Raw genomic sequence first — 12,501 nt, 5'->3', positions numbered from 1 at the left:
GGGAGGCAGTTTAGAGACCAGTTCCTTTCCCCTCCATCAGGCGCCCCGGCTGGCCAGGGGGAGGCAGTATAGAGACCAGTTCCTTTCCCCTCCATCAGGCGCCCCGGCTGGCCAGGGGGAGGCAGTATAGAGACCAGTTCCTTTCCCCTCCATCAGGCGCCCCGACTGGCCAGGGGGAGGCAGTATAGAGACCAGGATTACTGCATGTTTTTTGTGAGGGTATCTACGTACCCTGTTTTATGTTCTTGACGTCAATGTTGTTTTTTTTACTGTTGATGTTTTTGTTGTTTCAGACGAGACTGAGAGCAACGGACACACCAACCTCACCTACCCCTCCTCCTCTGGGCCCGCACCGGTACGCACACACACACACACACACACACACACACACACACACACACACACACACACACACACATACACACACACACACACACACACACACACACACACACACACACACACACACACACACACACACACACACGCACGCACGCGCGCACGCACGCACGCTTTGTAACCCAATCTGGGCTGTAACCCCTTTTTGTGTTTAAGCATTATTTTATACTTTGCCAATGATGAATGATGAATAGTTTATTTCGGTACTTACATCTTTTTTACATTTTTTAAGACAGATTGTAAGGTCAAGGGTCAAGTACAGCTTAGCTACTGTAATAATCTCCATGGCCCTGTTCGGTGGTCTTATGGACTGATCACACAGCATATACTGTATAATATGATGTAGTCTAAGTGTGTATGAATAATGGATGGTCCATAGATCTATACCAAACAGATGGCCCACCGATTGGCTACTGTATTGTACTGTACACTGACTGACCGGGGTTAAGTGGGGTTAACAGGAAGTTGAGTGCATCTCGGGGGAGAGTGATTGTTGAGTGCTTCCTGTCCCTGTGTGTCCTCAGCATCACAACAACTCATTATCTGATTGGATGAATTATGACATCATCACAACAACTCAGTATCTGATTGGATGAATTATGACATCATCACAACAACTCAGTATCTGATTGGATGAATTATGACATCATCACAACAACTCAGTATCTGATTGGATGAATTATGACATCATCACAACAACTCAGTATCTGATTGGATGAATTATGACATCATCACAACAACTCAGTATCTGATTGGATGAATTATGACATCATCACAACAACTCAGTATCTGATTGGATGAATTATGACATCATCACAACAACTCAGTATCTGATTGGATGAATTATGACATCATCACAACAACTCAGTATCTGATTGGATGAATTATGACATCATCACAACAACTCAGTATCTGATTGGATGAATTATGACATCATCACAACAACTCAGTATCTGATTGGATGAATTATGACATCATCACAACAACTCATTATCTGATTGGATGAATTATGACATCATCACAACAACTCAGTATCTGATTGGATGAATTATGACATCATCACAACAACTCATTATCTGATTGGATGAATTATGACATCATCACAACAACTCATTATCTGATTGGATGAATTATGACATCATCACAACAACTCATTATCTGATTGGATAATAATAATATAATAATCTCTTATGATTGGATAATAATAATATAATAATATCTTATGCCTTCTAAAGTCTGACCGTTTTCTGAAAAACCTCATGTTTTTATTTCCGTCGTTCTGAAACATTTTCATGTCAAGGACCCCCAATATTATAATGTCATTGGCCGCTGACTCCCATCTGGAAATACGTTGTTCCAGGGACCCCCTGGAACACCAGCACCAGGGACCCCCTGAAACACCAGGGACCCCCTGGAACACCCAGAGTTAAAAAAGTTCGCTCAGCCCAGGCGGTGGCGTAACCGTCTGGGCACACTGCGACTGGTAATCCAGTCTCAGTGTGCCGCGGGTTCGACTCCCGAGCCCGACACGTACGGCCTTTACTGCATGTCTTCCCCCCCCATCTCTCTCCTGTCAGCCTACTGTACTGTCTGTCCCTTCAAAAAACCAATAAAAGGCGTAAGCCGCAAAAAATATCTTTAAAAAGAAAACGTTCGCTCTGAAAGAACATACAGTATATTCAAACATTTGAGTCACATTTCCAGGATTTTTCAAAAATAGCAGACCTACAAGCTCGTAGCGCGGCACCGAGTGCCGCGCTACGAGCTTGTAGGTCTGCTATTTTTCAATAGCTATAAAGTGTAACATAATGCTTAAAACACCAAAAGGGGTTCCCGCCCAGAATGGGTTAATGTGTACCTGACCATATACTGTACATCATCACAAGTAGAAGATCTGCACACACACACACACACACACACACACACACACACACACACACACACACACACACACACACGCCCCCCGGAGCGACTGTGTTTAGAGGCCAGATCGTTGGTATAATAAGGGAAAATTATAGCTAAATGTGGCAAATCTGCAAAAACAAATGCTTACCACTCGCTTTCTTCACCTTCATGTGTTCATAAAAGTGTCTACTATCACATATACATTTGTTCCAACCCAACTCCCTTGGGAAACTTTGTGACAGCTGCTGAAAGTCGGGGTACCATTTACAACCAATATAAGGCAAAATTCCCACATTTTAATTATGTCAAACTAGGGGGATTTCATGATTCTGAATCATTCACTCCTTTGCCTAAAACACTCATTTCCCAAAAATACCTCACTTCCCAAGACCTCATCACACATGTGATGAGGTCAGCACATTTGAGCACATTCGGGCAAGTGGCTATGGGCGAATTTAGGAGTATTTTCCTGCAAAACTAATGCTTGGAATGGATTCGGCATCATGAAAACCCCCCTAGTTTGACATGTGACATGCTACTTTAAAAGCATAATGAAATGTTGGGAAGTTTGCCTTATATTGGTTGTAAATGGTACCCCAACTTTCAGCAGCTGTCACAAAGTTTCCCAAGGGAGTTGGGTTGGAACAAATGTATATGTGATAGTAGACACCGTTATGAAAACATCTGTGAAGAAAGCTAGTGGTATAAAGCATTTTTTTGAGGCAGATTTTCCACACATTTCGCTAATTTTCACTAGTATTCGGTGCAATCGGTGTGTGAGACATTTTGGGGCGGGAACCCCTTTTGGTGTTTGGCATCATGTTATGCTTTATCTATTGAAAAATATCAGATCTACAAGCTCATAGCGCGCCACCGAGTGGCGCGCTACGAGCTTGTAGGTCTGCTATTTTTTTGAAAAATCGAAGAACCACTGCCATATAAACATAGCTTTTTCAGAAAACTGTCAGGATGTAGAAGACATTTTTAGAATCTGATCTCAGGTCAGAAGTGTTGTGTTGCTTGTAGGGAGTTAGATCGGTGTGGTTTCATGGGCCTAACCCATTCTGACCTGAGATCAGATTCATACGAGGTTTCCGCCGGACACACACTGGTCTGATTAAACCCATTCTGACCTGAGATCAGATTCTAAAAATGTCAGTCGCTCTTCGATTTTTCAAAAAATAGCAGACCTACAAGCTCGTAGCGCGCCACTCGTTGGCGCGATATGAGCTTGTAGATCTGCTATTTTTAAATAGCTAAAGCATAGCATGATGCCGACACCAAAATGGGTGCCCGGTCAGAATGGCCTAACAGACGTCTGTCCTTCAGATAACGTAACAACGTGACTCATGATTCGGTACATCATTCATGGTCAGGGTTAAGACCGCTCTGTCCTTTCAGATAAATATTCAGATATAAGGTCGTAAAATAAAATAAAAACGTACAAGCAGCAGATTAGAAGAACCTAAACAGAAGCACGTGTGTTTTTACGACAATACGACCATGAGGAGAAAAAGCCCTAATCAGAGAGGTCAGATAATAGTTCCATCATTTATTAATCCATTCTGAACGGGCACCCATTTTGGTGTCAGCATCATGTTATGCTTTACCTATTTAAAAATAGCAGATCTACAAGCTTGTATCGCGCCACCGAGTGGCGCGATACAAGCTTGTAGGTCTGCTATTTTTTTTAAATCGAAGAGCGACTGACATTTTTAGAATCTGATCTCAGGTCAGAATGGGGTTAATCAGACCAGTGTGTGTCCGGTGGAAACCTCGTATATGAATCTGATCTCAGGTCAGAATGGGTTAATCATTAGAGTGATAACCACCAGACCTCCACCCAGCATCTTATCTTCAGTCAGAGTCCACAGTTTGTCTACAAACCACTGCCTGTCAAGCCTTTCCATATCAAGGCCCATTTATATCGTCTGCATTTGAGCCACGGAGTCCATCTCAGGAAACACCGTCCGTCCTCCCTCACTGTCCTCCCTCTTCCTCTTCCTCCTCCTCCTCTTCCTCACTGTCCTCCCTCTCTCTTCCTCCTCCTCCTCCTCCTCCTCTTCCTCACTGTCCTCTCTCTTCCTCCTCCTCCTCCTCCTCCTCTTCCTCACTGTCCTCTCTCTTCCTCCTCCTCCTCCTCCTCCTCTTCCTCACTGTCCTCCCTCTTCCTCTTCCTCCTCCTCCTCCTCCTCCTCCTCTTCCTCACTGTCCTCCCTCTTCCTCACTGTCCTCTCTCTTCCTCCTCCTCCTCCTCTTCCTCACTGTCCTCCCTCTTCCTCTTCCTCCTCCTCCTCCTCCTCCTCTTCCTCACTGTCCTCCCTCTTCCTCTTCCTCCTCCTCTTCCTCTTCCTCCTCCTCCTCTTCCTCACTGTCCTCCCTCTTCCTCTTCCTCCTCCTCCTCCTCCTCCTCCTCCTCCTCTTCCTCACTGTCCTCCCTCTTCCTCTTCCTCCTCCTCTTCCTCTTCCTCCTCCTCCTCTTCCTCACTGTCCTCCCTCTTCCTCTTCCTCCTCCTCTTCCTCTTCCTCCTCCTCCTCTTCCTCACTGTACCTCGCGGTACCGTGCCGTACCGCTAGTCAGGGGGGATTCTAACCCTCTCTCCTCCAGTGCTGTTTTCGTCGACTAAAACTAAGACGAAAAATGTTCGTCGACTACCTTTTTTCACTGACTAAAACGAATGGAAACTAAATGAAAACTAAGCTATGATGACTAAAACTAAGACTAAATATACTGACAATTTCGTCGACAAATAAAAACTAGACTAAAATGTTAGGAGGGGACTAGTGGACAAGAGATCCAGTATAAGTCATTTTACACTTGGTTGCATGCTGAAAATAGCCGATCTACAAGCTCACAACGTTGTGAGCTTGTAGATCTGCTATTTTCAGCAAGTGTAAAAACACTCATTACGACGGCATCAAGACCCGCCAAAACACATTTTAGTCGACTAAATCAACTGTAGATTTAGTCGACTAAAATCTTATGACATTTATCCGACTAAAACTAGACTAACACTAAGACATTTCCAGGGGACTAAAATGTGACTAAAACTAAATGAAGTTTCAGTCCAAAGACTATGACTAAAACTAAAATAGAAATTTGCTGCCAAAAACAACACTGCTCTTCCTCCTCCTCCTCTTCCTCCTCCTCCTCTTCCTCCTCCTCCTCTTCCTCACTGTACCGCGGTACCGTGCCGTACCGCTAGTCAGGAGGGATTCTAACCCTCTCTCCTCTTCCTCCTCCTCCTCTTCCTCCTCCTCTTCCTCCCTCACTGTCCTCTCCTCTTCCTCCTCCTCTTCCTCCCTCACTGTCCTCCCTCCTCCTCCCTCCTCTTCCTCACTGTACCGTGGTACCGTACCGTACCGCTAGTCGGGGGGGATTCTAACCCTCTCTCTTCCTCCTCCTCCTCTTCCTCACTGTATCGCGGTCTAGTCGGGGGGGATTCTAACCCTCTCTCTTCCTCCTCCTCCTCTTCCTCACTGTATCGCGGTCTAGTCGGGGGGGATTCTAACCCTCTCTCTTCCTCCTCCTCCTCTTCCTCCTCCTCCTCTTCCTCCTCCTCTTCCTCCTCCTCCTCTTCCTCCTCCTCCTCTTCCTCACTGTATCGCGGTCTAGTCGGGGGGGATTCTAACCCTCTCTCTTCCTCCTCCTCCTCTTCCTCACTGTATCGCGGTCTAGTCGGGGGGGATTCTAACCGAGTCGTGTGAGTCTCTGAGTCAGTGTGGCTCCGCCTCCTCGCAGCACAGCGACTCCCCCGTGACCTTTGACCCTGACAGCACCGAACGCATCGACACCATGACGGGGGTAAGACGCACATGCACCCCCCCCGTGTCTGTGTGTCATGGGCTCTGTGTGTGTGTGTGTGTGTGTGTGTGTGTGTGTGTGTGTGTGTGTGTGTGTGTGTGTGTGTGTGTGTGTGTGTGTGTGTGTGTGTGTGTGTGTGTGTGTGTGTGTGTGTGTGTGTCGTCCACCGTGCACGGCTGTGTAAAGTGTGCAGTCTGCGCATGTCATAGGAGCGTGCACGTGGTAGGAGCGTGCACGTGGTAGGAGCGTGCACGCCGTAGGAGTGTGCACGTGGTAGGAGCGTGCACGTGGTAGGAGCGTGCACGCCGTAGGAGTGTGCACGTGGTAGGAGCATGCACGTGGTAGGAGCGTGCACGTGGTAGGAGCATGCACGTGGTAGGAGCATGCACGTGGTAGGAGTGTGCACGTGGTAGGAGCATGCACGTGGTAGGAGCGTGCACGTGGTAGGAGCGTGCATGTGGTAGGAGCATGCACGTGGTAGGAGCGTGCACGTGGTAGGAGCATGCACGTGGTAGGAGCATGCACGTGGTAGGAGTGTGCACGTGGTAGGAGCGTGCACGTGGTAGGAGTGTGCACGTGGTAGGAGCGTGCACGTGGTAGGAGCGTGCACGTGGTAGGAGCATGCACGTGGTAGGAGCGTGCACGTGGTAGGAGCATGCACGTGGTAGGAGTGTGCACGTGGTAGGAGCATGCACGTGGTAGGAGCGTGCACGTGGTAGGAGCGTGCACGTGGTAGGAGCGTGCACGTGGTAGGAGCGTGCACGTGGTAGGAGCGTGCACGTGGTAGGAGCATGCACGTGGTAGGAGCGTGCACGTGGTAGGAGCGTGCACGTGGTAGGAGCGTGCACGTGGTAGGAGCGTGCACGTGGTAGGAGCGTGCACGTGGTAGGAGCATGCACGTGGTAGGAGCGTGCACGTGGTAGGAGTGTGCACGTCACAGGAGGTGAGGTAAACAGGAAGTGAAACAAACAGACAGATCGCCGCCCGTTACTTTAAATTGGCAACGCTGCAAATCATGTTTCAGCCAATGGCGACGCACCCAGGGGTCCCCAGGGTGAGCATGTGTTAAAAGCTTTACTGTTGTTTGTGGAGTTGCTGTTGTTCACAGAGACCCCCCCCACCCCCCCCAGGGACCCCCAGGGAGTTGCTGTTGTTCACAGTTGTTTGGCCCAAAAGTTTGTTGGCATGATTCGTCACAACAAGAGTTGGCTTTGTCCACGGCGTAAACGTCTTTAAATAAATACTTTCCCCTGGCCAGCCGGGGCGCCTGATGGAGGGGAAAGGAACTGGTCTCTATACTGCCTCCCCCTGGCCAGCCGGGGCGCCTGATGGAGGGGAAAGGAACTGGTCTCTATACTGCCTCCCCCTGGCCAGCCGGGGCGCCTGATGGAGGGGAAAGGAACTGGTCTCTATACTGCCTCCCCCTGGCCAGCCGGGGCGCCTGATGGAGGGGAAAGGAACTGGTCTCTATACTGCCTCCCCCTGGCCAGCCGGGGCGCCTGATGGAGGGGAAAGGAACTGGTCTCTATACTGCCTCCCCCTGGCCAGCCGGGGCGCCTGATGGAGGGGAAAGGAACTGGTCGGAATAACGTGTTCCTTCCACGCGCTACGTCCAACCAGGGAAACTCCCCCCTGTCAGGTGTAAAGGAGCAACTTGGACACTCAGGCATGAAGGAAGCATGAGTTAAAGTCCGTTGCTCTCCCCTTGTCCCCCATATATGGGGACTAGGTTGCTCTCCCCTTGTCCCCCATATATGGGGACTAGGTTGCTCTCCCCTTGTCCCCCATATATGGGGACTAGGTTGCTCTCCCCTTGTCCCCCATATATGGGGACTAGGTTGGTCTCCCCTTGTCTCCCATATATGGGGACTAGGTTGGTCTCCCCTTGTCCCCCATATATGGGGACTAGGTTGCTCTCCCCTTGTCCCCCATATATGGGGACTAGGTTGGTCTCCCCTTGTCCCCCATATATGGGGACTAGGTTGGTGGAGGGTGTGTAGAGCCCAGGATCACATTAGATGATTGACACAGGGGTGAAAAATGGGTTACAAAATCGTGGGATAAAAAATATATTACAAAAAAATATATATACTTTCTGAAAGGTCTATGAGGAAAATTATCTGGGATTTCTTTCAGAAAAAGTCCTATCTGATTGACAGCCCCATACATCCACACAGTAAAGTCCTATCTGATTGACAGCCCCATACATCCACACAGTAAAGTCCTATCTGATTGACAGCCCCATACATCCACACAGTAAAGTCCTATCTGATTGACAGCCCCATACATCCACACAGTAAAGTCCTATCTGATTGACAGCCCCATACATCCACACAGTAAAGTCCTATCTGATTGACAGCCCCATACATCCACACAGTAAAGTCCTATCTGATTGACAGCCCCATACATCCACACAGTAAAGTCCAATCTGATTGACAGCCCCATACATCCACACAGTGAAGTCCTATCTGATTGACAGCCCCATACATCCACACAGTAAAGTCCTATCTGATTGACAGCCCCATACATCCACACAGTAAAGTCCTATCTGATTGACAGCCCCATACATCCACACAGTAAAGTCCTATCTGATTGACAGCCCCATACATCCACACAGTAAAGTCCTATCTGATTGACAGCCCCATACATCCACACAGTAAAGTCCTATCTGATTGACAGCCCCATACATCCACACAGTAAAGTCCTATCTGATTGACAGCCCCATACATCCACACAGTAAAGTCCTATCTGATTGACAGCCCCATACATCCACACAGTAAAGTCCTATCTGATTGACAGCCCCATACATCCACACAGTAAAGTCCTATCTGATTGACAGCCCCATACATCCACACAGTAAAGTCCTATCTGATTGACAGCCCCATACATCCACACAGTAAAGTCCTATCTGATTGACAGCCCCATACATCCACACAGTAAAGTCCTATCTGATTGACAGCCCCATACATCCACACAGTAAAGTCCTATCTGATTGACAGCCCCATACATCCACACAGTAAAGTCCTATCTGATTGACAGCCCCATACATCCACACAGTAAAGTCCTATCTGATTGACAGCCCCATACATCCACACAGTAAAGTCCTCTCTGATTGACAGCCCCATACATCCACACAGTAAAGTCCTATCTGATTGACAGCCCCATACATCCACACAGTAAAGTCCTCTCTGATTGACAGCCCATACATCCACACAGTAAAGTCCTATCTGATTGACAGCCCATACATCCACACAGTAAAGTCCTATCTGATTGACAGCCCATACATCCACACAGTAAAGTCCTATCTGATTGACAGCCCCATACATCCACACAGTAAAGTCCTATCTGATTGACAGCCCCATACATCCACACAGTAAAGTCCTATCTGATTGACAGCCCCATACATCCACACAGTAAAGTCCTTTCTGATTGACAGCCCCATACATCCACACAGTAAAGTCCTATCTGATTGACAGCCCCATACATCCACACAGTAAAGTCCTATCTGATTGACAGCCCCATACATCCACACAGTAAAGTCCTATCTGATTGACAGCCCCATACATCCACACAGTAAAGTCCTATCTGATTGACAGCCCCATACATCCACACAGTAAAGTCCTATCTGATTGACAGCCCCATACATCCACACAGTAAAGTCCTATCTGATTGACAGCCCCATACATCCACACAGTAAAGTCCTCTCTGATTGACAGCCCCATACATCCACACAGTAAAGTCCTCTCTGATTGACAGCCCCATACATCCACACAGTAAAGTCCTATCTGATTGACAGCCCATACATCCACACAGTAAAGTCCTATCTGATTGACAGCCCCATACATCCACACAGTAAAGTCCTATCTGATTGACAGCCCCATACATCCACACAGTAATGTCCTATCTGATTGACAGCCCCATACATCCACACAGTAAAGTCCTCTCTGATTGACAGCCCCATACATCCACACAGTAAAGTCCTATCTGATTGACAGCCCCATACATCCACACAGTAAAGTCCTATCTGATTGACAGCCCCATACATCCACACAGTAAAGTCCTATCTGATTGACAGCCCCATACATCCACACAGTAAAGTCCTATCTGATTGACAGCCCATACATCCACACAGTAAAGTCCTATCTGATTGACAGCCCATACATCATCACAGTAAAGTCCTATCTGATTGACAGCCCCATACATCCACACAGTAAAGTCCTAACTGATTGACAGCCCCATACATCCACACAGTAAAGTCCTATCTGATTGACAGCCCCATACATCCACACAGTAAAGTCCTATCTGATTGCCAGCCCCATACATCCACACAGTAAAGTCATATCTGATTGACAGCCCCATACATCCACACAGTAAAGTCCTATCTGATTGACAGCCCCATACATCCACACAGTAAAGTCCTATCTGATTGACAGCCCCATACATCCACACAGTAAAGTCCTATCTGATTGACAGCCCCATACATCCACACAGTAAAGTCCTATCTGATTGACAGCCCCATACATCCACACAGTAAAGTCCTATCTGATTGACAGCCCCATACATCCACACAGTAAAGTCCTATCTGATTGACAGCCCCATACATCCACACAGTAAAGTCCTATCTGATTGACAGCCCCATACATCCACACAGTAAAGTCCTATCTGATTGACCGCCCCATACATCCACACAGTAAAGTCCTATCTGATTGACAGCCCCATACATCCACAAAGTAAAGTCCTATATGATTGACAGCCCCATACATCCACACAGTAAAGTCCTATCTGATTGACAGCCCCATACATCCACACAGTAAAGTCCTATCTGATTGACAGCCCCATACATCCACACAGTAAAGTCCTCTCTGATTGACAGCCCCATACATCCACACTGTAAAGTCCTATCTGATTGACAGCCCCATACATCCACACAGTAAAGTCCTCTCTGATTGACAGCCCCATACATCCACACAGTAAAGTCCTATCTGATTGACAGCCCCATACATCCACACAGTAAAGTCCTATCTGATTGACAGCCCCATACATCCACACAGTAAAGTCCTATCTGATTGACAGCCCCATACATCCACACAGTAAAGTCCTATCTGATTGACAGCCCATACATCCACACAGTAAAGTCCTATCTGATTGACAGCCCCATACATCCACACAGTAAAGTCCTCTCTGATTGACAGCCCATACATCCACACAGTAAAGTCCTATCTGATTGACAGCCCATACATCATCACAGTAAAGTCCTATCTGATTGACAGCCCCATACATCCACACAGTAAAGTCCTATCTGATTGACAGCCACATACATCCACACAGTAAAGTCCTATCTGATTGACAGCCCCATACATCCACACAGTAAAGTCCTATCTGATTGCCAGCCCCATACATCCACACAGTAAAGTCCTATCTGATTGACAGCCCCATACATCCACACAGTAAAGTCCTATCTGATTGACAGCCCCATACATCCACACAGTAAAGTCCTATCTGATTGACAGCCCCATACATCCACACAGTAAAGTCCTATCTGATTGACAGCCCCATACATCCACACAGTAAAGTCCTATCTGATTGACAGCCCCATACATCCACACAGTAAAGTCCTATCTGATTGACAGCCCCATACATCCACACAGTAAAGTCCTATCTGATTGACAGCCCCATACATCCACACAGTAAAGTCCTGTCTGATTGACAGCCCCATACATCCACACAGTAAAGTCCTATCTGATTGACAGCCCCATACATCCACACAGTAAAGTCCTCTCTGATTGACAGCCCCATACATCCACACAGTAAAGTCCTATCTGATTGACAGCCCCATACCTCCACACAGTAAAGTCCTATCTGATTGACAGCCCCATACATCCACACAGTAAAGTCCTATCTGATTGACAGCCCCATACATCCACACAGTAAAGTCCTGTCTGATTGACAGCCCCATACATCCACACAGTAAAGTCCTATCTGATTGACAGCCCCATACATCCACACAGTAAAGTCCTGTCTGATTGACAGCCCCATACATCCACACAGTAAAGTCCTATCTGATTGACAGATAGACATTTCAAAAAGTATTTATTTAAAGACGGATATGCCGCGGACAAAGACAACTCTTGTCGTGACAAATCATGACAACAAACACATTTTTTTGGGCCGATCAAATCATTAGAAAGAAGAAGAAAACGGCAGGTTACAACACTTTTTTTGTTTATTTTCTTCTTACTAATTATTTGATCGGCCCAAAACATTGTGTTCATTGTCATGATTCGTCACGATCCGAGTTGTCTTTGTCCGCGGCGTAACCGTCTTTAAATAAATACTTTAAGAAAAGCCTATGGAGAAAATGAATTGTAAATCATTTCCTGGGCCACTCGCCG

The 12,501-nt window shown here is 47.2% G+C and overlaps 1 protein-coding gene across 3 annotated transcripts in view; it reads left to right on the top strand.

Annotated features, from left to right (window-relative positions):
• The window catches only part of LOC310857819 (anoctamin-5-like), a 110,107-nt gene that overhangs the window by 15,751 nt on the left and 81,855 nt on the right, over positions 1–12,501 (top strand). For 2 of the 3 annotated variants that reach the window (XM_083763744.1, XM_083763743.1), the window contains exons 2-3: positions 294–355; positions 5,984–6,109. In XM_083763744.1, coding sequence (XP_083619870.1) covers positions 294–355; positions 5,984–6,109 — 188 coding nt within the window. The remainder of the gene's footprint in view (positions 1–293; positions 356–5,983; positions 6,110–12,501) is intronic. The other variant, XM_083763745.1, reaches the window with a different exon arrangement.

Source organism: Protomyctophum parallelum, assembly GCF_964188405.1.
Source record: "Protomyctophum parallelum genome assembly, chromosome: 4".
In the NCBI taxonomy this organism is placed as follows: domain Eukaryota; kingdom Metazoa; phylum Chordata; class Actinopteri; order Myctophiformes; family Myctophidae; genus Protomyctophum; species Protomyctophum parallelum.
Note: the sequence above shows the minus strand (reverse complement) of the source record. Positions and strands in the feature narration are given on the sequence as shown.